A 27,141-nucleotide genomic window follows, 5' to 3' on the forward strand; every position below is an offset into this window, starting at 1 on the left:
TGAGGCTCTGAGCATAAGATGGGGCTGAGTGTGAAAGCAGGCATTGCATTCCGGGACATGCCATATATCCGACAACTGTGGTAAACAGCCCGAAACACCTGCTTTATCGTCCTCCTCACTAGGAATGCCACCCCACAGTTCTTTCTGCATCGTCTGGGGACTTGGCACATGCAGCTTGCCATTCATGATCAAGATTTGCAATCATTGTGAGCAGTAAGAGCTCACTCTGTGCCAAGCATGTTCTCTGAACCTATGCATGATGGGAACTCACTGAATGAGAATCTGGAGACTCAATAACTGTCCTCACACTCAGGAAGGGCAAAGAGCCTGCACAAAATACATTTAAGCCAATTTCGGGACTGAGTCTCGTGTCTCTACCAGCGACACTGACTGTGCATACATGCATGCACACATACACTATGTGAACACAAATGGGATGCATCTTATGTACGCATTCTGAGCTTCATTCTTTCTCCCATTTGGAGCATCATGTGTTCTTGTCTCAGGTTCCATGATATGGGCTATCTATTGCCCTCCCCCCTTTTGGTATTGGTATCTGTGAATCATCCCAGGAACAGGCTCTGGGTGAATATGTACACACAGAGTGTCCACCTGTTCACTGTGGTGTGGGTAGATATTGGTGATGTCTTTCTCCCCTAGGTCTCTGCTGACAAACTGGTGGTCCTTGGCCCTGGGCTCTTCAGCCAGCATTTTAACCTGGCCACCTTCAGTTAGCTGCTTTCTGTTTTATATTTTAATTTTTTTAGTTTTTTTGTGACAGGGTTTCTCTGTGTAGCCCTGGCTGTCCTGGAACTCGCTCTGTAGACCAGGCTGGTCTCGAACTCATAGAAATCCACCTGCCTGCCTCTCGAGTGCTGGGATTAAAGGTGTGTGCCACCACCACCTGGCTATAAACTGGTTCCTTATAGGAAGGCCATATACCACACTCTGGAGGTAACACAGGTATAAGAATGGGATCTTGACCTTAAGAGCTGGGAGGAAGGGAGAGCCATTAAACATTAGCTCACACCATTGTGTTGCCAAGGTTGGCTTGGAAAAGACAGGGATACCATGGAGGTGGTGAATACCAAAGACAGAGGGCCTGATTGGGAAAGGAGTTTGAGATGTACCAAGGTCACTAGAGAGTTTCTGATACTGCCAGCTGGACTGGGAATGGTGAGTGCTGTCTGGTGGGTGTTTCATGTGGAGAATGATCTGGATAGCTGTGTCTTGGTTTCAAATGAGTGAGTTTATTAAGTGAATAGCAAGCAAAAGCAAAAGAGCAAATAGCAAGTAGCATCAGCCAGACACAGATGCTAGACAGAAAAACGTCAGCCTATCAAGTGCTCATACTATCCAGCCAGCTGGAGTAGCCCAACTGGGAGAGCAAGCAGGCTGGACGGTGGTGGCACATGCCTTTAATCCCAGCATTCGGGAGGCAGAGCCAGGCGGATCTCTGTGAGTTCGAGGCCAGCCTGGGCTACCGAGTAAGTTCCAGGAAAGGCGCAAAGCTACACAGAGAAACCCTCAAAAAAACAAAAACAAAAACAACAACAACAACAAAAAAAAAAAAAAGAAAGAAAGAAAGAGAAAAGAAATGTCATCAAATCACCAAAGAAATGCCTCCAGAAGTCTTGCTGACAGCATCAAAGAAGCCAGACTTGTTGATCAAGAGAAACTCTCATCTTTATGGACGAGCTTCTGCCCCTTCATCCCACCGGCAGCCATCTTTCCTCACAGGATAAACCATGTAACCTCTGTGGGAAATGGTTTTACTTCTCGCTGCTCTCAAGGGTGTGAGGTTTTTAATGCCCTCGGCTGTTTGCCGTTCTCCTTTGTCCCTGTCACAGTGTTAGGGGCCCAGCTTGCCCAGGACAGGGAGTTTTGGAAGACACTTGAAATCAGTATGTTTGAGTCTGAGGCAAGGGAGGCCCTTTCACTTCCAGAGCCGGCTCTCAGTGAGCTTAGGCAGCCCGTGACCATGGACCAGTGTAACTAACGTCTGTCACAGGGGAAATAGTGATGCTGCGGAACAGGCTGCCCCAGAGACGGGTGAGCTTTCTTTCTTCAAGCAGGGTCCTTCAAGGCCTAGAGGAGGCAGCCTGTTGCCTCCTCTCCTGGTTTGTAGACACTGTATCTCCTCTCAGTCATTAGGCTCCCCACCACTTCCCTCCAACCCCTACCAGCCTGCCCTACTTGGCCAAGTGCCTAATTAGGCATGTAAATTGGCATTGGCCTTAAAATGAAGAATGCGTGACTACATCCAGATCTTCTCAGGGAAGACACAGCAAGAAGTCGGCTGTCTGAGACAAGCTACGGGAGGGTAGGGTAAAACTGCCAGAAGCTGCTGGGTATTAAGTAACAAAGCTGAGTTGAAACCCTCCTTTGGGAGAGAGCTGACCACTCCCTGATTCTACAGTGGACAGCTCGTATGTGGTGCCTGCCCCTATAGTCTATTGTTTCATTACCAGTCTCTCAGAAGCAGGCCCCTGTCACATAACAAAGCCAAGGACAGCTGTCCAGCTCTGAAAGACACCAGTGTTTAGGGAATGCAGGCCCCAGCAGGAGGAATCCCTGGGTTCACCCTGGCACATACCTCATTCGCCTGCTCCCATTCATGGACAGACTTTGCCTTTATTTGTGTCTTGGCAGAGAGCCAGGGTGCGAGCTGGCAAGACCTTCCCCAGCAGCCTGGGAGACTCGCTGGAGGACCGGCTGAAGCCCGTGCTGGAGTGGGCCCACGGCGTCGAGGGCCTCAAACCAAACAGCAAGCAACCAGGTGGGATGGATGGTACAGACAGCAGGAACTTAGAACCCAGGAGACATGGTATTCCCTTGCCATCTTTGAAGGTTCTGTTTTTATTGTTCTGTCCTGCGATTTCTTGGCATCTACGGTGCTCACTGGAGAAGAATCAAGTCTCCTAAGCTGAGCTGAGTCACTGACCCTCACATATGACCCCCAGGCTAACCATGGGTGCACATCCGGCCTCCTGTAATCTTAGGACTCCTGCCTCCCCTTTTATGTCTTCATATTAATGGCATATATGAGCGTCGCCAAATGTCACTTTGCCGTCACAAGCTCCTTGTGTTTCTGTTTTCTGAGACAACAGTCTCACTATGTAGTCCTGTCTGGTCTCAGACTGGGATTGGAATCACGTGTCACCTCATCTGGCTCCTCATGACTTTTGATGGGGATCTAATTTTCTTTCTTCGTATGTGTGAATGAGGAAGAGTCAGATTCAACCATGTCCACTATGATTCAATAGATCCAATAAAACTAAAAACATTATTGAATGGGAGCCACAGAATGTAATTTACTTATTTTCTAGTAGTTTTATGCTAATATTTTAAAAACTTAGCATTTCAACATTTAATCTATATAAAACATTGAGATATTTCACTTTTCTCTAGTACTGTCCTAAGAAAATGATGTCTTTAGGTAAAAGTTAAACTGAAATTGATTAATGAACACATACTAATGTCCTAACTTGGCTAAGTAGATTCCAGGGTGCAAGTCAGTCCAAATTAACCAAATCAGTAGCATCACTTGACAATTTGGACTTGACCCTCAGTATCAAATCTTGTCCCTCCTGACATTTCAAATACTCAGTAGAGGCGGTGATGGTGGACACCTTTAATCCCAGCAGAGGCAGGTGAATATCTCTGAGTTCAAGGCCAGCCTGGTCTACAGAGTAAGTTCCAGTACAGTCTGGGCTACACAGAGAAACCCTGTCTTGAAAAGCAAAACAAAACAAAACAACAAAATACTCAGTAGCTCTATGCTCCCATTGGGCATTGTTCTGGGCGTCACTGTAGGAACCTCAGAGTTCCAGCTATGGTCCAGCATGTGCTCTGGGCTGGCTCTAGAAGGATGGATTCTCTTACACATTCAGATGTGTAAACCCCAGGAACACGAGTCTGTCCTGCTTCCCGGGTGAGAGGAGCTTTGAATTGGCTTCTGCTGTGGGTTCCCCTCTGGGGTTCTCTACACCCATCACTGTCCTCTGCTCTAGATGCAGCTGGATCCCAGACAAAGCATGGTCTTGTCCTAGGCTTGCCTTGTCTCTTAGACCTTCAGTCACATCCGTCTGCTTCCCCTCCAGAGAACAAAGGTCGAAGACGCACCACCAATGACTCTGCCGCTTCTGAGTACTGTCCCACACCCAAACGCCTCAAGACAAACAGCTGCGGAGGGAAAGACCGAGGGGAGGATGACGAGAGCCGAGGTGATTTGGGTGCTGAAAGGTCTGGCCGTGCACGGTGCAGGACCAGGAGCAGCAGGTCCTCTGTGGGGTACAGAGGTGCACAGCTGCGTGGGAAAGGAGAGACTTCCCCACCTCCTCACACCTGTCCCTCTCTCCTCAACAGAAAGGATGGCTTCTGACGTCACCAACAACAAGGGCAATCTGGAAGGTACTGTCTCCTGACCCTCTCCCTTCAGGGGTGCCCCAGACCTGCCTTAGCCTGGCTTTGACCATCTGCATGGGTTTAATCCAGAGCCCTGTGCATTGACCTAGATCAGGACCATTTCTGTTTCTTCTGTACTCGTTGCTACATTTTTTTTTTTTTGATCAAGTGGTGTGATTTGCTTCCATTCTTTTTTTTTTTTTTGGTTTTTCGAGACAGGGTTTCTCTGTGTAGCTTTGCGCCTTTCCTGGAACTCACTTGGTAGCCCAGGCTGGCCTCGAACTCACAGAGATCCGCCTGCCTCTGCCTCCCGAGTGCTGGGATTAAAGGCGTGCGCCACCACCGCCCGGCCTGCTTCCATTCTTAACTGGGTCAGATGCAGCCACTGACCAGGGTGACTGGAGTGGGGGAGGAATGGAGGCTGGGGCATTTTGGCCAATACCTGAAAACTCCAGACCAACGGAACCTTGAACTTTTCACTCAGTAAGCACAGCTAACTTTTAGGGTAAAATGAGACACATTTTGTTATTGGCTCCTCTTCGAGCTAACTCTGGTATCCTTTCCCCAAAAGGGTATTGCACTGGGATTCAGAAATCTTCCAAGAACAGACCTAATGGAGTTTGAATATGTGATGGATTCTTCATTCAAATTCTTGGTCCAGTGTGCCTTAATTTTCAAATATGTATCAAGTAGTTACTCATTATTGGGTTAGAAAACAGACCTGGATCTGTGGTACCCCAGAATAGCTGCAGTTTAGAGCAGTACCTACAATTAGAATTTATTTATTTATTTATTTATTTATTTATTTATTTATTTATTTATTTATTTATTTATTTGTGTGTGTGTGTGTGTGTGTGTGTGTGTGTGTGTGTGTGTGGTTTTTCAAGATAGGGTTTCACTGCGTAGCCCTGGCTATCCTGGAACTCACTTTGTAGACCAGGTTGGCCTTGAACTCACAAAGATCTGCCTCCCTCTGCCTCCCAAGTGCTGGTATTAAGGACATGCATGATCACCACCCATCTAATTTTACAAACATTTGACCCATGGTCCTCCATGCATCCTAGGAGTCATCCACCATTTGATCCTTTCCACCAGTGGAACAGTATTGGCCATTTAAAGGTTTTGTCCTCTTGAATAGTGAATCAATTAAGAGCCAAGGCAGAGTGGCCTCCTGGCTAAAAAAACCAAAAAAAAAAAACCAAAAAAAAAAAAACAAAAACCAAAGTCTGGGATGGCAATCTGTGCTGTGTTTAGAGGGCATGGTTGCAGGCAGGTTCTGTATCTGCCACCAAGCCAGTCAGAATCACTACAGGGCCTCAATGTCTGAGATTTAATGTTTATCAATGATGGAGATGCTAAACCCAAAACAACATTCAGTCTCTTGTCTTTCTGCCTGGCCAGGCCTTGGCCTCCCTTGTGCTTCCTCTTGTTAGTTTGAACTTGTCTTTCCTGGACTATGACGTGGGGATGGCACTTTAAACATTGTTGGGTCTATGGCCAACTACCTCGAACACACCATATCTCATCTGAAATGCGCCTGAAATGACTTAAACACTGGATGTGGTACAGAGTCCTCACACATGGCTGGCCAGGGGCAGATACTCAGAGCTGTCCCGCGTAAGACTTCATCAGCAGATGTTAGGCCCTTGATTTCCATGACTCTGACTCCTGTCTTTCTCTTAGACCGCTGTTTGTCCTGCGGTAGGAAGAACCCTGTGTCCTTCCATCCCCTCTTTGAGGGTGGGCTCTGTCAGAGTTGCCGGGTGAGTCTTCCTGCCCCTTCCTCCTGTCACATCCTTCCACCGTCCAGGCCCCTAGCCCAGTTCCTGCTCCAGGCACTAGTGAATAGCTTCCCAGGGCACATTCACCCCCACTTCCTGTTTGGGGGACAGGTGCTGCAGCAGAGAAGGCCCTCCAATCACATGCACTGTCGCTGAAGAGCATGCCAGGCCACCGGCTAGGGCCCCAGCCAGCTTGCTAGCCAGGCCTGGCTGAGGTCAGGCCTGTGGTCTCACGTGCTTCTCTCTGGTGGTCAGGATCGCTTCCTGGAGCTCTTCTACATGTATGATGAGGACGGCTATCAGTCCTACTGCACCGTGTGCTGCGAGGGCCGGGAGCTGCTTCTCTGCAGCAACACCAGCTGCTGCAGGTGAGTGGGGGGCCGGACAAGAGGGCCTCAGATCCCCGGGGGAACCTCACAGTTCCTGCAGTCTGTAGGCAGCGAAAACCAAATAGAAAAAGCACCGCATCGATAGATAGTCTGTGGAATCTGGTGCTCACGGGCATGAACTGCATTGATGCATAGTGCTGGACTCAGGTCAGTGTGCCCGTGAGGTCAGCCCCGTGAGGTTTCTGTTAAAAGGCTCTAGACCTGAAGGGAGTGTTAAGGATCCATGTTCAAGAAGGGGGTTTGTTAACCTATATCTCAAAATACGTGGAAACCGGAGGCTGCACATCAGGCAGGAGATCTAACTGGGCCTGCATGACAAATGTCTGGTAACCTTGGTGCCCACTCTCTCTGGATACTCTGGTACAGGTGCTTCTGTGTGGAGTGTCTGGAGGTGCTGGTGGGGACAGGGACAGCCGAGGATGCCAAGCTGAAGGAACCCTGGAGCTGCTATATGTGCCTCCCACAGCGCTGCCATGGTGTCCTCAGGCGCAGGAAGGATTGGAACATGCGCCTGCAAGACTTCTTCACGACTGATCCTGACCTCGAAGAATTTGTAAGCCATAGCCGACAATTCTCTTTCCAGTGCCTTCTGAGGAGGGAACAAGACGGAATGTTCGGAGCCTGTGGGTGACAAGAGCAGCTGCTCCCACATTGTAGGAGTTGATCTCCTGTTCTTAGAGGCCTTGGCAGTGACTGGTCCAGCTCCTTATCTGGCTCTGTGTGTCCCTCCTATCTAAGGACAGCATGGCCAGCCTGTGGCTAATGCTTTCTTCCCGGTTCCCATCAAAGCCTCTGGGCACAGGAGGATGGATGGGCACTCGGAGGCATCACTCTCTTTGCTTATCTGGCAGGAGCCGCCCAAGTTGTACCCAGCAATTCCTGCAGCCAGGAGGAGGCCCATTAGAGTCCTGTCCCTGTTTGATGGAATTGCGACAGGTGAGTCTGAGGCAATGAAAGGCGCTTCTAGGCGGGCTGAAGGTGTCTCCCCTGTGACAGTTGTGGACCGTCGGCTTGCTGGCAAGCCCCTCAGTCTGGGCTCTTTTCTAGTTTTTCCCGTTTGTATGCGTGTAGGAATCAGTCAGCATGCACAGCACTCTTGGTCTGCTTTGGCTCATGTAGGGTGCTTGCTCCCCTTTTCAAAGGACACACTTCTTAGCTCTTTGCATTTTAACCTTGATTCTTAAACTTTTCCTTCTGTGTGCATAGATACATTGGTGGTCAGTTAGGTAGCAACTACCCTCCTCAGTCCTGGTTCCTTTCCATGTCGTGAGACGTCCCCTACATGGAAGGCGAGAGCATGGCCACTGTGGGCGACGCTGTGAGGGCCCCTGGAGTCGACACGGCTGCTCTGAAGCGACAGGGATGGAGTGAGGGGATGGATCCTCATTCCCCTGTCCTCACATTTCTATTTGATCCCCCACAGGGTACTTGGTGCTCAAAGAGTTGGGTATCAAAGTGGAAAAGTACGTCGCCTCCGAAGTCTGTTCAGAGTCCATCGCCGTGGGAACCGTTAAGCATGAAGGCCATATCAAATACGTGGATGACGTCAGGAAAATCACAAAGGGAGATGTGAGGGTGGCTTCTTTTCCTGGGCTTCATCTTTTGCTTGTTCTTCCATGCCCTGGACCTTGGTCTCATGGTGGGCTGCTCTCTCTCCCCCTCAGGCCTAGGGCTGTGGGTAGAAGACAGCTAGAGACATTTCAGAAAAAGTGACGTAATAGGAATAATTCAGGACTTCTAGTGGAATGTGAGCGTCAATGGAGGCTCCATGGGCTGGAACTGGGGTTGCCGACCGAGCAAGTTTCTAGAACTGACTTTTCTTAGCAACTTCTCTAATAATCTAAGCTTTCTTTATTTTTAAATTAAAAACAATTTATCATCATCACCATCACCATCACCATCATCATCATCATCATCATCATCATCATCATCATCATCAGTGTGTCCGTGCATGTACATGGATGAGGGTGCCACCACCGTGGCACATTTATGGAGATGAGAGGACAACTTTGTGGAGTCAGTCCTCTCCTTCCACACTTACATAGGTTTTGGGGGTCACACTCAGGTTGCCAGGCTCACATGGCAGGTACCTATACACCTCCAAGCCATCTCGCCTGCCCCAGAACCAAGGATTCCCTCCTCCCTCGGGCTCATCCCAGCATTTTGTGTTTTCTCTCAGGTTGATGAGTGGGGCCCATTCGACTTGGTGATCGGTGGAAGCCCTTGCAATGACCTCTCCTGTGTGAATCCTGTCAGGAAAGGCCTGTTTGGTGAGCAGCCATTTGCTTTGGCTCACAGAGATCCTACCATATCTGAGTGCTGGTCCATGTGGGGTGGCCGCAGAAGAAGATGTTGGCTTCTGATCATTCTTGTTTAGCGCTGGTCCTTAAGCACTGCCTGCGCCCTTTGCAAATCCTCAGCCCCCAGAGAAAGGTGTCAGGGAACGGTGTCCTTGCCTGGTCATTCCGGGGCTGGCATGTGAGGGCACTGGCTTCACGGATGGGGCTTATTGAGATTCTCTTGGTCTCAGGGAATGTGGGGGCTTGCATTGAAGCTTTTGATCAAACCCTGTTCTCCGATGTTCTTTATGGATGTAGAGGGCACTGGCCGACTCTTCTTCGAGTTTTACCGGTTGCTGAATCACTCACGCCCTGAGGAGTGTGACAACCGTCCGTTCTTCTGGATGTTTGAGAATGTGGTGGCCATGGAGGTGGGTGACAAGAGGGACATCTCACGGTTCCTGGAGGTGAGTGGCCTGAGTGTCAAGACGCCTTGGGTCAGGGAGACCACGTTGGCATTAAGGCTACTGAGTGTTGACAGGTGGGAATGATTCCCCAGTTTGTGGCTAGATCTGGGGAGGAAAGACACAGCTCACTTTTGAGTGCGTGGGAGACATTTATCCCTGACATAACCCTGCCTGTGCAAGGCACCGGCAATGACACCAGCTCTACTTCCACTCTGGTCAGTTCCTGCTTCCTTTTTCTTCTGAAGATGGCAGCTTCAGGAGTTACAGAGAAGTTAATTATCCACCACTTGCGTTACATCAAACACTGTAGCAAGCAGGTTTTTGGATTTCATTTTTTTGTTTGTTTGTTTTTGTTTTTGTTTTTCAAGACAGAGTTTCTCTGTGTAGCTTTGGCGCCTGCCCTGGAACTCGATCTGTAGCCCAGGCTGGCTTCGAACTCAGAGATCCGCCTGCCTCTGTCTCCTTAGTGCTGGGATTAAAGGTGTGTGCCACTACTTCCTGGTTTCTTCTTCTTCTTCTTCTTCTTCTTCTTCTTCTTCTTCTTCTTCTTCTTCTTCTTCTTCTTCTTCTTCTTCTTCTTCTTCTCCTTCTGTTTTAAAATATATATATTTCATGTATATGAGTACTCTGTCAGCATGTACATTTACATGTCAGAAGAGGGCATTGGGTCCCATTATAGGTGGTTGTGGGCCACCATGTGGTTGCTGGGAATTGAACTCAGGTCCTCTGGAACAGCAGCCATTTCTCCAGCCCCATGTTTGTTTGTTTTTTAAGACAGAGTCTTTTGTAGCTCAGGTTTTTCTTCAGCCCTTGGTCTTCCTGTATCCACCTCTAAAGTGCCAGGATTACAAGTGTGTACCACACCCAGACTGTACCTTAGTTTTCATTGGAATTTTACAATTTTTGCCTCAGAGGTGATAGAATTGGCTGTTTTCCAAATGTCACATGTCACCCTGAGTCATGCATTGCTCACACTGTCTTTCTGCAGCTGGGATTTGACTTAGCAGATTTTGACGTGAAGTATCTCTACGTTTGAGCACATCTGTCACTGGCGTGACTCAGAGTGTGCAGGTCTGATCTGACTTGTCACCCCCCCATTCACAAGCAGAGATCAGCTGTCTGATTATTGTTCTATTGTTGTGAAGAAACACCATGACATAGGCAACTCTTACAAAATAAACTGATTAGGTGCTTGATTACAGTTTCAGAGGTGTAGTCCATGACCATCACGGTGAGGAGCATGACAGCATGCAGGCAGGCATGCGGCTGGAGAAGTAGATGACAGTTCTACACCCAGATCCACAGGCAGCAGGAAGAGAGACAGCCTTGACCTGGCATGGGCTTTTGAAACCTCAAAATCCACCCCGAGTGGCACACTTCCTCCAACAAGGCCACACCTCCCAATCCTTCTAATCCTTTTAAACAGTTCCACTCCCTGGTTACCGAGCATTCAATTATATGAGCCTGTGGGAGCGACTCTTATTCAAACTATCACATTCTACTCTTTGCCCTACCCTGGTAGGCTTGTAGTCATACCAGAATGCAAAATGTATTCAGTCTAGCTTCAAAAGTTCCCATAATCTTTCACAGCCTCAATACTGTTTAAAAGTCAAAAGTTCAAAATCACTTTTGAGACTCCTGGCAGTCTCTTAGCTGTAACCCCCTGTAAAAATAAAAATAAAAAAGCAGATCTCATACTTCCAACATACGATGGCCCAGAACATACATTACTATTCCAAAAGAGAAGAAAGGGAGCATAGTGAGGAAATACTGGGCCATAGAGAACTGAAAACCAGCAGGGCAAACTCTAAATTCTGCATTTCCACATCTGATGTCAAAGTGCACTTCAGATCTCCAATTGGTTTCAACTTTGTTGAATGTACCACACTTCCCTCTCTTGGGCTAGAATTCACAGTTGGTCCGAAGCTCTCTTGGGCAGGTTTCCCATGGCTCTGGCGTCTCCAGCATCTTGGGATCTCCAACACAATTCAGGCTTCACCTTCACAGCTTCACATAACGGCCTCTCTGGGACACCCTGACACACTCCTGGCCTCAGCTGCTTTCTTTAGCTGAGGAGGAAGATTCCACAACCCTTTTCTTGTATTTTTGACTCTAAAACCAGAAACATGGGAACCAAGTTCTGCTGCTGGGTAGGGCTGGAATTTGGACCCTTTTCAGTTAACATCCGCATCAGCTTTCTGTTGTTGAGGGTCTCCTTCCCTGTTTGAGCTTTTCTTTAATTCCTCTTCACAAGCTGAAAACAAAGTTGGGCGGGGTCTTGCCTTGCCCTGAGGTCACCACTCCATTTACTCCATTTAGCATCAGGCTTTTTTAAAAAACTTTTTATCTCCTTGAACACTGGACTTAGCTCCACTACGCTTCCTGGTGCTTCCTTTCTCCTCAAAGTGTACGCTTTGTATTTCTCTTTATCCAGCTTGGTCCTTTTCATTATAGATCTGCCTAAGAGTGATGACTGATAACCATACTACACAGTTATCCTGAAACCTCTTCAATTTAGCCTCAGGCAGATTTTTTAGGATAAAAGCAGAAAGCAGCCACCTTCTCTGCCAAAGTATCACCAGAATGGTCTCTAGGCCACTTATTAATATTCTTCTTGGCTGGGCCCATGTTGCTCTCAGCATTACCATCCATGTTCCTACTGGTATGCTTTAGTAGTATGCCCCACTTTCAAGCTTTAGTGTTCAACTGCTTTTCTATCCAAAGTCCCAAAGTCCACGTCCTGCCAACAGACAGCATGGTCAGGTCTCTCACAGCACTGCCCAACTCCGGGTACCAACTTTTGTCTTGGCCACTGTTCTTTGCTGTGAACATCCATCAGCTCTGCCCAGCCAGTCTCTGGGTGGGAAGTGGTCTGTCTCGTTGTATAGCTAGGAAAGCCTGGTCACCCGCCGGGTCAGACCTGGGCTGACTGACAGCTGAGTCTTGAGGTGTCCCCAGCAGCTCCCCTTCTCTTCCTGCAGTGTAACCCAGTGATGATCGATGCCATCAAGGTTTCTGCCGCTCACAGGGCCCGATACTTCTGGGGCAACCTCCCTGGGATGAACAGGTAAGAACCCTGAGCAGGACAGGTAACAGACAGCCAAGTTATATACGAGTCTGACGGACATCCTAACCTTCTAGAAAGTTTTAGAGCTTTAGGATGCTCTGGATGAGTGGAGCACTGGACAGGACTCCTGGGGCCACTGCCTTGCTCTAGCTGCAGGGTGGGCGGGCGGGCGTTGCTCAAGGTCTGCATGAGGATTGAGAACCGTGAAGCCTCCCTGTTCTTCCTGCTGTGCTGTCTTCCATTGCAGATGTTGAGTGTCAAGGACACCATCCTCTGCCCCTGAGATGAAGTGGGCCTTGGCCTAGGTGACTGGTGACCGACCAGGGGGAAGAGCTGAGTGTCAAACAGATGCTGACTCCCTCTAGTTTTCTCAGTCAGGGACATTTTCCACCCTTAAAAAATTTTCTTTTGAGATTATAATTTAATTATAACATTCCTCCCTCCAAGTCCTTCCTTATACTCCTCCCTTACACTCTCCTTCAAATTCATGGCCTTTCTCTTCATCAGTTGTTATTGTATGCATATATGTACTTGTGTATACATATACATTCCTAAATATAACCTGTTACGTCCATAGAATGATATTTGCATGTACGTTTTCAGGGCTGACTGTTTGGCACTAGACAACCATTTGGTGTGATCTTCCCTGGGGAAGGCCACCTTTCCTGTTCCCAGCTTTCCTCAGTTGCTTATCGTTCTCTGGGTAGGGCTGAGGCCTCGTGGGCTTTTCTTCGTCCGCTTCGGCATGTTCGTTGGTGTTGTCCTTACTCATCTCACATTTGTGTAGCCATACCCAGTGTTTGGTCTCAGGATTAGACACAAAGCAAGCAGTTTTGCAGGCGCCTCCTTATATCATCCTTTGCGATTTCAAGAACAGCTTGCTAACTAAGATAAGCGATGTGACCGTAGTGACCGTCCCGTATATGCAAATGAGTTAAGCTGTGAAACACTTTCAGAAAGATTGTTAGAAGCATAAACTTTGGGAGTCTGGCAGAGTGTGGACAGAAGTCACAGGGTCCTGGAACAGCCTGGAGGTTTCTCTTAGATAGTGTGACATTTTTTAATGCAAATTTTTAATATTATTTTTACCCCTGGGATAGTTAGTATTTATTCAGCTAACCATCTAATCAAAAGGTACCATGTTTTTGTTTGGAATCGCATGGGCTGATTTACTCAACATTCAAGCTCTCCCTGCCAAGCACTGTATTGCTACCAATTCAATGGGGGACACAGTGATGTCAGTGGCTCTTGTAGAGTAGACATTTTAGTGGGAGGGGTAGAGAACACAGCGAGTAACTGTATGTTCGTGGTTGGGGAGGAGGCATTGGAAAGTAGGGTAGGGAAAGAATGAGACCTCATCCAGCAGAACTAAAGGAATGGAGCCAATCCAGGCAGAAGGGAGGGCTCTGGGATAGATGGTGGGCAGGTACCCCAGACCAGCTTGGAGATCAGTATTCTTAGGTCAAGAGTGACTGGAAAAGAGAGATGCAAGTATCTCTGGCTGGATCCTGCAGGCCTGGTACATGGTGCCACTTAGTTATACATGGGCATAGGGTAATGCAAGAGATTAATTGTAGTGAATTGAAGCAATTAAGGGATACTGTGTCTAGTAGAAGGAAAAGAAAAAGAGCAGAGATGAGGGCACTGGGGAGGTGGCACATTGCAGAAGGAGGTGAGATGGCCAGCTGTTACGCTGTGTCCCAGAAGGTGTCATCAGCTGAGAAAGCAAATGAGGTTGGTGGCAGTGACCTCTGGAGTTTATAGGATGATGGGCTGTTGTAACTGAGCGCTGAGGGGTGACAGAGCGGGTGTATGAGGCGTCATGTGGGCTGAGGCCTGAATCATCTGGTTTGTGAAGATCTTTTCACTATATAGCCCTGGCTGGCCTGGGATTCCTTATGTAGACCATGGCTGGCCTTGACCTCACAAAGATCCTTCTGCCTCTGCCTCCTTAGGGCTGGGATTAAAGGCGTGTGCCACCATGCTCCGTGTTTGTATGAATCTTAATCTTTGAATCTATATAACGCCGAGCTTTCCATGTCCCCTTTCTCCTGGCCCCTCACCTTACTTAGGTCCATGGAGGATATAAAAGGAGGTAGGGACCAGTGAGATGGCTCTGTGGGTAAGGGAGCTTGCTGTACAAGCCTGACGGCTTGGCTTTGATCCCCAGAACTCCTGTAAAGGTGGAAGGAGAGAACTGACTTGACCAAGTCGTCCTCTGACCTCCAAACATGCACTGTGGCATGCATGTCCACATACATCAAATACACATGTACACATTAGTAATAGATTTTTAAAAGCAGAATTAGGGTTGGCGTTGGACAGCTGAAAGGTGTGGTCAAGGGAAATTCTTGGCGTGATTCCTCAGCCCCTCTGCGGCACTCGCTCTTTTTTTTCCTTTTGAGGTCCCTTAACTGGGGCCACGACAGTGTTGATGGCTCCCGCATGCAGATGTTTCGAGCTCTTGCCTTCTCAACTTGCTTGTCTCTGCATTTGCAAAACTGGTTGGCAGAGAGAAAGTGAAAAGTTTGAGTGTCCTTCCTTGCGAGGATGGCACCCACTTAAAGCTTCTTGAGTTTCATTTTTAAAGTGTGGAATACTCTTATAAAAGTGATTCACCAGCATCTAGACCAGTGGTTCTCAACCTTCCAAATGCTGCGACCCTTTAACTTCCTCATGTTGTGGTGACCCCAACCATAGTTATTTTTGTTGCTACTTCATAACTGTAATTTTGCTACTGCTGTGGATTGTAATGTAAATCTCTGTGTTTCCCAGTGGTCTTCGGCGACCCCGTGAAAGGGCTGTCCACCCCTAGAGGGATCAAGATCTACAGGTTGAGAACCGCTGATCTAGACCAAGTTCCTTTATCACATTTTCCTGGTCTGCACTGATCCCACTGTAGTGCTCCTGTCCCTCTGTGGGAAGCTCACTTTGCCCAATACTAACGTCTAAAGTTCAGAGAAACACTACCTCTGGGCCCTGGGCTGTACTCTTTGGGGACTAGCGGACTCTTGGTCTTACCACACAGAATTGTCAGTTTTCATCCTGTGGATGAACATGGTCACTGCCATAGTACACTTGGGCAAAACAGATTCTCTCCTCACCTGACTTGTGAGGTCTCTAGTGTAGACCTCCAGGGCAGAGGCTGGAGAGTAACGGGTTTTGGCTGTTCCCAGGCCCGTGATAGCTTCAAAGAATGATAAGCTCGAGCTGCAGGACTGCTTGGAGTTCAGTAGGACAGCAAAGGTAAGATGCTGAGTGGTCTATGCTGCACCTTCTGGAAAACTGACCTTGGCTCTATCCACGTGGCTCCTGCTCACTCCCTCACACTCCCGGTGCTGGGCCTCTTCCCTCTCCCCACAGAACTGTTCTGTCCCTTCTTCGAGTACAGAGTAGGAGATGTTCTTGGTGAATGACCTCAGTAAGAAAATGCAAGCGGGCTCTGCAGTGGTTAATGCTGGAGGTCCAGAGGCTGTGCTGCAGGTGATCTCTGCTCTAAGGAGCAGTGGCGGATGCTGTGAAGTCAGAGACACACAGGAAGGCCTCTGAGTGCCTGCTCCTCCATGTCTGAGAAAAGCGAAGGAAGGCCTGTTGCCCAAGCTCTGGTTGGCCATTCTGAGTCTGGGTGGTTTTTGCTCTTAATGACCCTTTTGATCAGTAACTGGTGTCTTGGCCCCCATGTGCTCCTTCATGGTCACTTTTGGCTAAAATTTATGTGGCATTTGTGAGAAGCAGAAAGAATCTCTTCACGTAAGTCTCTGTCCTCTCTCTGTGTGTGCCCATCCCCGCCACCTCTCCTAAATCATCCCTTCCATCTTCTGCCCTCTGGATTCTTCTGAGCCTGACCCCACTTGGAAGCCTTCTGTGCTTACCCCAAAATGTTTTTCCCCCTCCAGTTAAAGAAAGTACAGACAATAACCACCAAGTCGAACTCCATCAGACAGGGGAAAAACCAGCTTTCCCCTGTAGTCATGAATGGCAAGGACGATGTTTTGTGGTGTACTGAGCTCGAAAGGTGAGTGTGTTAGTTATTCTTCTGTTGCTGTGATAGGACACTAGGAGCAAGGACATTTATTTATTTATTTATTTATTTATATTTATTTATTTGTTTGTTTGTTTGTTTGTTTTTCGAGACAGGGCTTCTCTGTGTAGCTTTGCGCCTTTCCTGGAACTCACTTGGTAGCCCAGGCTGGCCTGGAACTCACAGAGATCCGCCTGGCTCTGCCTCCCGAGTGCTGGGATTAAAGGCGTGCGCCACCACCGCCCGGCCTAGGACATTTATAAAATGAAGAGTTTATTTGTGCTTACGGTTCCAGAGGAGTAAGAGTCCATCATGTCAGGGAAGTAGGAAGCATGGCAGCAGGCACGGTGGTTCCAGTGGCAAGCTGAGAACTGACATCGTGAACAGCAAGCATGAAGGAGAGAGAGAGAGAGAGAGAGAGAGAGAGAGAGAGAGAGAGAGAGAGAGAGAGAGAGAGAGAAGAGAGAGAACTAGAATCTTTAGACTTGCAAAGGTCTCCCCTAGTGGCACACTTACTACCACAAGGCCACATCTTCTAAACCCACCCAAAAAGCATTACCAACCCGGAACTGTATTCAAATATCTGAAACTACACGGTGTTTATCACTCTGCTCACCACAGTGAACAAGGCTGCACTGGGAGAGGGAATCTGTGGGGACAGAGGCAGGAGGGAGAATGTGGAGTCAGAGCCAGTGGCACACATAGCCCTCGCTCTGTAGCCTTAGTTGCTGTGGTTTCTCCAGGTCCCCCTGGCCCCAAGCATTGGGTCTGCGTGATAATAGTTTTTCAGAACTAGCCCTTCTTTTCCCACAGAAACGGCGACACTGTGGAGATGAGGAATCTCAGGCATGAGGTTCGTAGATAACGCTGCCTCTCTGTCACCTGCGCTGCCCTGACATTTTCCTGTCCCAGCTTTCTGGGTTTTTAGGAAAATGGGAAACCCCTCAGCTCTTTGAGCCACACTCCTCAAGGGGCAGCTGATTTCTCCTTGGCCACAGTCTGTCTTTAACCTCTGACACTTTATTGGACTACGTTGTCCATTGTCACATGGAGATCTGACTCTTGGATTTCAAGTTTTTTCTTTCTTTCTTTCTTTCTTTCTTTCTTTCTTTCTTTCTTTCTTTCTTTCTTTCTTTCTTTCTTTCTTTCTTTCTTTCTTTCTTTTTTTTAATGTCACAGCTCTATTCTGAAGACTTTCGTATTGAATATTTTCATCACAAACCTCAGTTCTGAGTTTATTTTTTTCTTTAACAAATAGCTTTAATAAAAATGTAACCTCTTTTTAGGGGTAAGGCAAAGCGCCCTCTGTAGCTAGCGCACTCTGTAGCCAGCCTGGAACTCAGTATGGAGCCTAGGTTGCCCACTCATGGCAGCCAGGCTGCTTCAGTCTCCCAGGAGCTGCACTACAGGGATGAGCCGCCATACACAGCCTAGAAAGTTAATTTCTGGGCTGGTGATAGGGATCAGCAGGTAAAGACGCTTGTCACACAAGCCAGACAACCTTAATTTGACCCGAGAAAGTTGTCCTCTGCCCAAACACATATAGACATGCACATACATGAACTAAATAAATAATTGAAAAATAGTAATTTCTCATTCGTAGAAGAACTGTAGATAACATTGCTCAGTTTATCTATGAAGAGATCCTTCTGCAAACCCTGGCAAGGCGTTCAGAGTTGTGATTCAGAGGCCTGGTGCAGAAGGATGACACAAAGCAAAGGGAAACCACGCTGGAGGCAGTCATTGGCTCAGTGGTGCTGTTCCTAGAACTGGGTTATCAGAATTTCTTTCTTTAAAATGTTATTATTGTTGGTGTTTTGCCTGTATATTTGTCTGTGCCTGGACAAATGCTGTAGGCAGACTCTGAATTCTTTTTTTAAATTTTATTTTATGTGCATTGGTGTTTTACCTGTGTGTGTGTGTGTGTGTGTGTGTGTGTGTGTGTGTGTGTGTGTGTGTGTGTCTGTGTGAGGGTCCCCTGGAACCAGAGTTACAGACAGTTGTGAGCTGCCATGTGGGTGCTAGGGATTGAACTCGGGTCCTCTGGAAGAATAGTCAGTGCTCTCAACTGCTGAGCCATCTCTCCAGTCCCCAGGCTCTGAATTCTAAATTGTACTCAACTGAACTGGGGTTGAAACATCTGCTCTGCTGTTTTGGGGATGACTTTGTTCCTTCTTCTTCTTCTTCTCTTTTTTTTTTTTTTTTTTTTTGAGACAGGGTTTCTCTGTGTAGCTTTGGAGCCTTTCCTGGAACTCACTCTGTAGCCCAGGCTGGCCTCGAACTCACAGAGATCCACCTGCCTCTGCTTCCCGAGCGCTGGGATCAAAGGCGTGCATGACCACTGCCCGGCTACTTTGTTCCTTCTTAAAGAGACTGTGGGGCTGAGGAGATGGCATAGGGACTTGAGTTCAAGCCAAGTGTGGCAGGTGGAGCAAGGGGATCGATCCCTGGCACTTGCTGACCGGCCAGCCGAGCCGAATCTATAAGTTCTGAGAGACCCGGTCTCAAAAAAAAAAAAAAAAAAAAAAAAAAAAAGGAATGCCTGGCCCCTGAAGAATAACACCTGAGGACTGACGATAACCTCTGGCCACATGGCCACAGACATGTGCACACATACATCTCTCCACCCCAAGAAATTGCTAAACTTCTCTCATTGAGTTTTGAAGTCAAATACAAGTGTGCGGGCTGACTGGCAATCGTGCATGGATTAATTCACACTAGGCACTTAAGAATGGTCCCTGTGCAGCACATAAGGACCAGAAGCATAGTCCCAGTGCAGAGGACACGAGACAGCACAGTGCCCTGTGACTCAGCTATCAGATGTCAGCAAGTGTTCTGAGGAACCAGTGGAACTGGTAGTCTAGAAGGTTCCTTTGAGCCCAGTAGTCCTGACCGAAGGCGTGGGGAAGTGTAATTGTGGGCAGAGACAGTGGCAGCCTGCTAGCTTTCCTAAGCCTGGACTTCCAGAACACAGCTGTTCTTGGTGTGCTGGGGACATGGGCCCTTCTAACCTTGTGTCTTTTCACTCTGTGCTCTCCCAGGATCTTCGGCTTTCCTGCCCACTACACTGATGTGTCCAACATGGGCCGTGGCGCCCGCCAGAAGCTGCTGGGAAAGTCCTGGAGTGTGCCGGTCATCAGACACCTCTTTGCCCCCTTGAAGGACTACTTTGCATGTGAATAGTTCTACCCAGGACTGGGGTCTTGGGGCTAATGCCAGCTGTTAGGAGTCACACTGGTCCTGGAAGCACCCCAGCTCTGCCCTTCCTTAGCTCGCCTCTGTGGGGGTCTCACTATATACTCAGTCTTTTCTGCTCAGTGGTAGCAGAGCCTCCTGGCCCTACAGGGGAACCTACTTGTGCACAGCTCGGATCTGGCATCTTACAGTGGCCCAACATGGTTCTTATGTTTTTCCAGTTTTAAACTTTACAACCAAGCCGGGCGGTGGTGGCGCACGCCTTCACTCCTAGAGCTCGGGAGGCAGAGGCAGACGGATCTCTGTGAGTCTGAGGCCTGCCTGGTCTACAGAGCAAGTTCCAGGATAGCCAAGGTTACACAGAGAAACTCTGTACCAAACCAAAACCCCAAAACCAGAGTCACGTGACAACATGGGAGAAACTGTGCTTTGTTTCAACAGTTTTTTGCTGATTTCTAGGCTGAAAGATGACAGATGAAGAGCTTACCCTTTTGTTTAATTAAAGTCAATATTTCTCATCTGTACTTTGTTCGTCTGTGGAAGTGTGTCATCCATTCATCAAGCACAGGGATGCCCAGGGTCTGCAGGGGCTCGTGGAGCCTGAGACCTCCTGCAGCGCCGTCAGGACACTGCGTCTCCATCCCCTGGGAGCGTCTCATGGTCCTTGCTGGGAGCCCCATTGACAGTCCCTGCTTCATTTGTGGCTGCTCCAGGGCTAGAAAGGCCTGTTCAAGCCTTAAATTTCAGTTCATTTTCTGTTGCTCTGACTTGCTGGGCCTAGTGGCATACCTTCAATTCCAGCACAGGGGAAGCAGAGACAGGTGGATTTCCAGGAGTTCGGGACAGCTAGGTCTACATATCAAGTTCCAGGCTAGCCAGGGCTACACAGTGATACCCTGTCTGAAACAAAACATCCCCTCCCCCCAAAGAAAAGAAAACCTCACATTCTGACCCAAAGCAACTCAGCCTTTATTTGTCTTACATTTCTAGGTCACAGGCCATCATCGAGAGAAGTCAGAACTCAAGCAGGAAGTGAAGCAAAACCATGGAGAAATGCTACTTACTGGCCCACTCTCTGGTTTACTTAGCTTTCTCATAGAGCCCAGGCCCACTTGCCTATGAATGGCGCTGCCCATAGTGGGCTGGGCCCTCCCATATCAGTTATCAATCAAGATCATCTTTCACAGACATTGTCACAGGCCAATCTGATCTGGGCATTCCTTGAATCGAGACTCCCCTTCCCCAGGTGACTCTAGGTTTGAGTCAAGTTGACAATACAAACTAACTAGGACATTTGGCCAAGGCTTGATTGTGACACTCATCTCCAGACTTCTTAGGAAGCTGACTAGATGATACCCATGCAGAAGAACACGAGCCCTGATTTCTACTGTTCCTCACAACTTCCGTGGGAGTCTGCTGAACCTCATTTCCCGGTGGTCCAGTTGACGTGGTGCAGCTACCTTTAGTGACCAGGATGGCTGGGAATGGCTTCTGTGATTCTAGCAAGCTTTTTAAGTTTCAAATTTCATCTATTATTATTAATTAGCACGTATGTGTGTTTAGCACAGCATGTGTGTTTTGGAAGTCACAGGACAACTTTGTGGAACGGGTTCTCCCTGGGCATCAAACTCAAATCATCAGGCTTGTGCGGTAGGTACCCTCCCCCACTGACCCATCTCACCGGCACTTAACGTAATCTTTCATCTAGACTGGTTTAGAGTGAGTTGAATGCCCAGACTGACATCATATTTATTGACCATTTAAAGATGTACTTGTTTCCTCACACTCAAAACTGCAACCGCCTCTGATGGCTCCTCCTTAGTTTGGCTGGGGCCAGCTAGCGACCAAGGTGTCCAACACCTGGAGCCCATCATGACGTGTTCCAGCCTTTAGTCAAGAAGCAGGGGCCAAGGAGAGCCTACTTCAGTTACCAGCATGTGGGACGGAGGGTAAGATGCTCACGGGGTGCACGTGGCCCTGGATTAACCTCACACTGATCCCTCTCGGCTTCACGGTGTGACATGGCCAGGGTCTCAACGGGTCTGGCCCAGGGTTAACTAGTGCAGATAGGGTGAGAAGAAGCTTTGCAAGTGGAAGGATGGAAAACCACATAGGTTATTAGAAAGTTGCCTCCGGCTAGAGCATCCCTGCTGAGGTTTGCCATGGCGACACAACTGGCAATTAGCAAAAGACTGGGCCTGTGTACTCTCCTCTCCGAGGACTGGAGACCCGAGGGATGGCTGCTGCCCAATTAAGCCATCTTGTGTACAGCACTGCACCAAATGCCAGGACAAGATGAAGCAGAATAAGCAGCTCCCTCCTCAGAACCTCAAGAGAAGAAACCGACGGGCCCTCCAGGTGAGGGGCTCTAGGGTGTCCCGGCCTGCTTGTGGGGTAGCTGGTGGAGGCCTCGAGGCGGGGGGCAGTTGTAACTTTTCTCAGGGTAGGCTAGCCTTGAATGTGAGTGACCCAGGCTGTGTGGCTGTGGAGGTGTACAAACATATTGGGACGAAGGTTGGAGCTGGCATCCCGTGGAGGTCTCTTGGAGCGCTCTCGTGGGTTTGTGTCTGGGGTCTGACACACTGCTGTATTGCCTCAAGCAGATGCCTCGAGTTCTGCAGCTTTTAATTTCACATCTAACGGGCGAGAATAGCACATTCTGTATACTTTATAGGTTGGTGAATTCCATGGGCGAGATCTGGAGAAAATGCTTTGCTTATGCCTTTTAGGCAGCAAGCCTTACACTTGTAATAGACGGCATTAAGAAAACGAAAGCCATCCATCATCTTGATGTTAATGAAGATGGTGGTAATGAGAGCAACAACCAATGATTATGAATCATGAATCCTTAAAAGAGGATGGGACAGTATTGCCCAGATGTGCAGCAGCTGCCCACTGGCAACAGCAGCATCTGGTGTTGTGTCCCTCATCGCCCTCCGCCGTGTGAGGTCTTAGTGTTGTTAGGGAAGGAGCAAGGTGGCTTTTGGTGAGAGGTGGGGATCTTGTCTGAGTTTCAGGACCCGGCCCCGGGTCAGTCCCATGGCCGTGTGGTGGTGGTCGGGTGAGCACAAGGCACATGGCTCTCCCGTCCTTCCATCCCTCTTGTTTTCTAGCTCAGTAATTAAGTGTCTGCACTGGGATGTTCTTGGTTCCTTATTCCTCTCTGGAGCCAGATTATCTGGGTCCTCGTATTGGCGGCCCATTCCTCCATGTGAGTGTGGGTGTTTTGGTATCTTCTTTGGGTCTCTCCGCTCCCCAGTTATGAACACACAGGGCTGGTATGTGGCTCAAATGATTGAGTGTTCTGGAAGCATGGTTGAGAAATGCTATTGCCTGCAGTTGAGCCCTCCTAGCAACCTCTGGGAGGCTTGACCACTGCAGCTATGGGGGCAGAGAACTGGGAGAGGCCACCTCACAGGGACACACAGCTATCAGGCTTGGGTAGCAAGTAGAAGCCTGATCCCTGCAGCCAGTCTGTCTTTGCTCCTCCATCCTGCCGGCATCTCGTTTTGCTTTGCTTCGGTGGAACTTAAAATTCCCCGCAGCCCTCGGCACTTGTACAGTTTGCTGACTTCACGCTACCTTCCCACCTTCCCACCTTCTGGTCCCCCTGCCCTCCTTCCTCACCGCCTATCTTACTTCCTCCCTTTCTTCTTCTCCTGTCAGAATTTACTGAATTAAAAAAAAAAAAACCTTAGAACTAAATTTTTACATGTATGAGTGTGTGTGTGTGTGTGTGTGTGTGTGTCACAGTCTACATGTGGAGGTCAGAAGACACTTGTGGGAGTCAGTTCTCTCCTTATGGTTGTGGGTCCTGTCTCTATCTCCCCGGTGCTGGGGTTATAGGTCACGCCCAGTTTCTGTGTGCACGCTGGGATCTGAACTCAGGACCTCGTGCTTGCTCATCAAACACTTTGCTAATGGAGCCATGTCCCCAGCCCCTGTTTTTGATTGAGTGTGGGTCTTGAAGTCTCTACACATGGTACATCACGATAGCCTGTCACCTTGGCACTGGGGAGGCAGAGGCAGGGATATTTGTGCAAGGTGGAAGATAGCATGGTCTACAGAGTGAGTTCCTGCCTGAGCTACACAGTGGGACTCGGACTCCAGAAGCAGCAACAGGAACAAAAATGTTGCGGTGTGTGTGTGTGTGTGTGTGTGTGTCTGTGTCTGTGTCTGTGGTATGTGTGTGTGTCTGTGGTATGTGTGTGTGTCTGTGTGTCTGTGTGTGTGGTATGTGTGTGTGTGTGCTGAGACAGAGTGGCATGTATCCCAGACTGGCCTTGAACTTGTGATTCTCTTCCTTTCAGCCCCCAAATGCTGGGATTAGAGGCTGGGGCCACCATACCCCGTTTCCCAAACTGTTTCTCTGACAGGATGAAATTCTCTTTTCCACTTATTTCCTGATCAAAACGTACTGAGATGGAGATAAGCTTGGTGTATTAGTCATTTTTTTTTGTCATTGTGAGCAAGTCCATCAGGCATGTCAGGAGAACACGGTGACAGGCCTCTCTGTGGAGCTGTGAGTGTGTGGCAGTGTGTTTACAGGCCAGTGGAAGAGGAAGTTGAGAAAGGGGAATGCCAGCACTCAGCTGGTTCCTTCCTGTCCCACTTTTCTGTCCAGATCAGGACCCCAGCCCATGGGAACGTCCTCACTATGCTCAGCAGGGGGCTTCCTTCCTCAGTTAAACCCCTTGGAAAATGTCCTGCCCTCACAGCCATGCCCAGACTCTTCTAGCTGACTCTAGATATAATCAAATTGTCACTAAGGATTAATGGGCCACGAGCTCCTCTCTCTTCTCTATGGGAGCTGTCATGGAGTGAAGGTGAGTTTTATTTCAGAAACTGATTCAGGCACCGAGACTCCCTGTGTTTCTAGAGCTGAGTACTTCACTCCTGTATTAGAAGCACCCCGGCCCCACCCCAGTAAAGAGGGTATTGCTGTGTAGCCCAGGCTGGCATAGAACTCAGCCTCCCAAGTGCTAGGATTCCAGGAGTGCACCACTGCACCCATCTCAAAGCACCTTGTCCGTTGATCTCATCCCCACATGAATGTCCTCACATCCCAAGCAGCATGGCCCGTAAAGAGTGAAATGATTGCCGGGCGGTGGTGGTGGTGGTGGTGGCGCACACCTTTAATCCCAGCCACTCGGGAGGCAGAGGCAGGCAGATCTCTGTGTGTTCAAGGCCAGCCTGGGCTACAGAGTGAGTTCCAGGACAGGCTCCAAAGCTACACAGAGAAACCCTGTCTTGAAAAACAAAACAAAAACAAAAAAAAAAAAAAAAAGAAGAGTGAAATGATGAAGCTGCACAATTTGACAATTTGATAACTGACATGAACTGAAAGAGCATAGACCTTACTGACACTTAGTGAGCAATTACTATGTGCTTGGTGCTAAGGACTTCACACAGGGTTGGGTAAAGCACTTGCCGCCTATTTAGGAGGACAAGAGTTTGGATCCTCAGCATTCACAAAAAAAGAAAAAAGAAAAAAGAAAAAAAAAAAAAGCCCAGTGGGCACCGTGGTCCATTTGTAATCTCAGCACATGGAAAGCAGAGATAGGGATCGCCAGAGCCAGCTGGCTGGTTAGACTAGAGAATTGGTGAGCTCTGGGTTCAAGTGAGAGACCCTGTTTTAGTATAAGAGGTGAAGAGTGATAGAGGAAGACACTGGGTGTCAACCCTGGGCCTCCATACCAGTAAATACTCCTTCACGCACACTGGCACACATTCAAACATGCATTCACACACACATATACCTATGCATAAAAATATATACGTAAAAGAAGAAAAACTTTATATAGGTCTATTTTCTCCCAGGGGTGTGTGGTGCTGGGGATGGAACCCAGGGTCCTGTGCATGTTAGACAGCTACTGTACTGTTAAGCTATGACCCTGGCCAGTACATATCTCATTTAATTCCAATTCCCAGCAGAGGCGGGGTTTAAATCCAGATCTACTAGCTTTGATACTTAGGATATGTTTTCATATATAAAATTACAAGTATTTTAGATGGACTATTGTTATTGATGCTTCATTATAATTTTAAGAGAGTCTCACATAGCCTGGGTTGTACTTAACCTGGTCCTCCTGACCTCCTAAATTGTGGTATTAAACTATGCTCTGCTATTTCCTCTTGCTGGTATTTCCCTATATGAGCCCTTTTATAATGGTAATAGCACATCTTTTGGGACCAGTGTCAACTCTGGGATGTTTTCCCATGCTGCAAAGTGAAGTCAAGTCTCTTGTGATAGGCTTGGCGTTCTACTACCATGGAAACTGTCAGCGTGCAGGCTGGGAATACAGCCAGCCGGTAGAGTGCTCACCTAGAATGCCCAAAGGCCTGTGTTTGATCCTCAGCCTCACAGAAAGTGGGTGTGGTGGTTTACAGCTGTAATCCCAGCACTCAGAAGGTGGAGGCAGAAGGATCATCAGTAAGCCATCTACTGCTACCTTGTCAGATTTCTAGCCATTCTTAGGACAATTCCCTGAGATTCAGAAATTGAAACTAGGCCCAGACTTTCAGGGAGCCAGCGCACACAATGCAAGCGCCTTGCTAATCACTGCCTTTGCCTAGCCCTCCATCTGATCTGTTGTTAGACCAAGATTGGAGTCACTCATGTGTCCACTCTGCCTCTTTTGCCACAGTAGAAACTTTTGGAAGTCAGAGGCTATGTTTGCTTTTAGCTCACCATCAAATGCCTAGGGCCTGTTTGGTCAGAGAAAATAAAGGCTTGCAGTCAGGCTTGGTAGCACAGGCTTGTAATCCCAGCATTCGGAAAGTAGCAACAGGAGGGTCAGGAGTTCAAGGTTATCTTCAGCTACATAGGAAGTTGGAGACCAGTGGGCTATATTAGCCCCTTTTCAAAAAAATGTGAAGTATACAAATTTAAGTGGTATTGAGACAAAGAAACCATTCTGAGACCTAGATCTGTGTTGATATATTGTGTATCCTAATAAACTTCTCTGGGGATCAGAGGACAGAGCCAGCCACTAGATTAGACATAGAGGCCAGACAGTGGTGGCACACACCCTTAATTCTATCACTCAAGAGGCAAAGATCTGTCTGGATCTCTGTGAGTTCAAGGCCACACTGGGAACAGCGTCAGGCAGTGGTGGCACACACCTTTAATCCCAGCACTTGAGATCTCATTCCTTTGCTGGGAAAGCACTCACACCTTTAAATCCAGGAAGTGATATCGCTGGGTGGAGAATGGTATATAAGGCATGAGGAGACAGGAATTGAGTAGCAGTTCAACTGAGACCCTCAGGAGTGAGGACTCAGAGGCTTTCAGTCTGAGGATTCGTGGAAACAGGATCAATCGGCTGAGGAGTTGGCGAGGCGAGGTGGCTGTGGCTTGTTCTGTTTCTCTGATCTTCCAGATTTCACCCCAATATCTGGCTCCGGTTTTATTTATTTATTTATTTATTTATTTATTTATTTATTTATTTATTTATTTATTTATTTATTTATTTATTAAGACCATTTAGCAAATGGTGTTACATAGATCCAACTCTGTGGTTCTGGACAAGCCA

General features: G+C 48.2%; 1 protein-coding gene across 2 annotated transcripts in view; it reads left to right on the top strand.

Annotated features, from left to right (window-relative positions):
• LOC107402283 (DNA (cytosine-5)-methyltransferase 3C) overlaps window positions 1–20,130 on the top strand; it is a 35,006-nt gene extending 14,876 nt beyond the window's left edge. Inside the window, exons 5-18 of one of the 2 annotated variants that reach the window (XM_076570898.1) lie at window positions 2,653–2,779; window positions 4,104–4,226; window positions 4,369–4,413; window positions 6,091–6,170; window positions 6,444–6,556; window positions 6,944–7,130; window positions 7,429–7,513; window positions 8,001–8,146; window positions 8,757–8,847; window positions 9,175–9,323; window positions 12,305–12,390; window positions 15,567–15,636; window positions 16,287–16,405; window positions 19,453–20,130. In XM_076570898.1, coding sequence (XP_076427013.1) covers window positions 2,653–2,779; window positions 4,104–4,226; window positions 4,369–4,413; window positions 6,091–6,170; window positions 6,444–6,556; window positions 6,944–7,130; window positions 7,429–7,513; window positions 8,001–8,146; window positions 8,757–8,847; window positions 9,175–9,323; window positions 12,305–12,390; window positions 15,567–15,636; window positions 16,287–16,405; window positions 19,453–19,594 — 1,563 coding nt within the window. In that variant the 3' untranslated portion in view covers window positions 19,595–20,130. Of the gene's footprint in view, window positions 1–2,652; window positions 2,828–4,103; window positions 4,227–4,368; window positions 4,414–6,090; window positions 6,171–6,443; window positions 6,557–6,943; window positions 7,131–7,428; window positions 7,514–8,000; window positions 8,147–8,756; window positions 8,848–9,174; window positions 9,324–12,304; window positions 12,391–15,566; window positions 15,637–16,286; window positions 16,406–19,452 lie in introns of both variants that reach the window. The other variant, XM_076570897.1, reaches the window with a different exon arrangement.
• The last annotated feature ends 7,011 nt before the right edge of the window (window positions 20,131–27,141 follow it).

The sequence above is a fragment of the Peromyscus maniculatus genome, chromosome 4 (assembly GCF_049852395.1).
Source record: "Peromyscus maniculatus bairdii isolate BWxNUB_F1_BW_parent chromosome 4, HU_Pman_BW_mat_3.1, whole genome shotgun sequence".
NCBI classification, from domain to species: domain Eukaryota; kingdom Metazoa; phylum Chordata; class Mammalia; order Rodentia; family Cricetidae; genus Peromyscus; species Peromyscus maniculatus.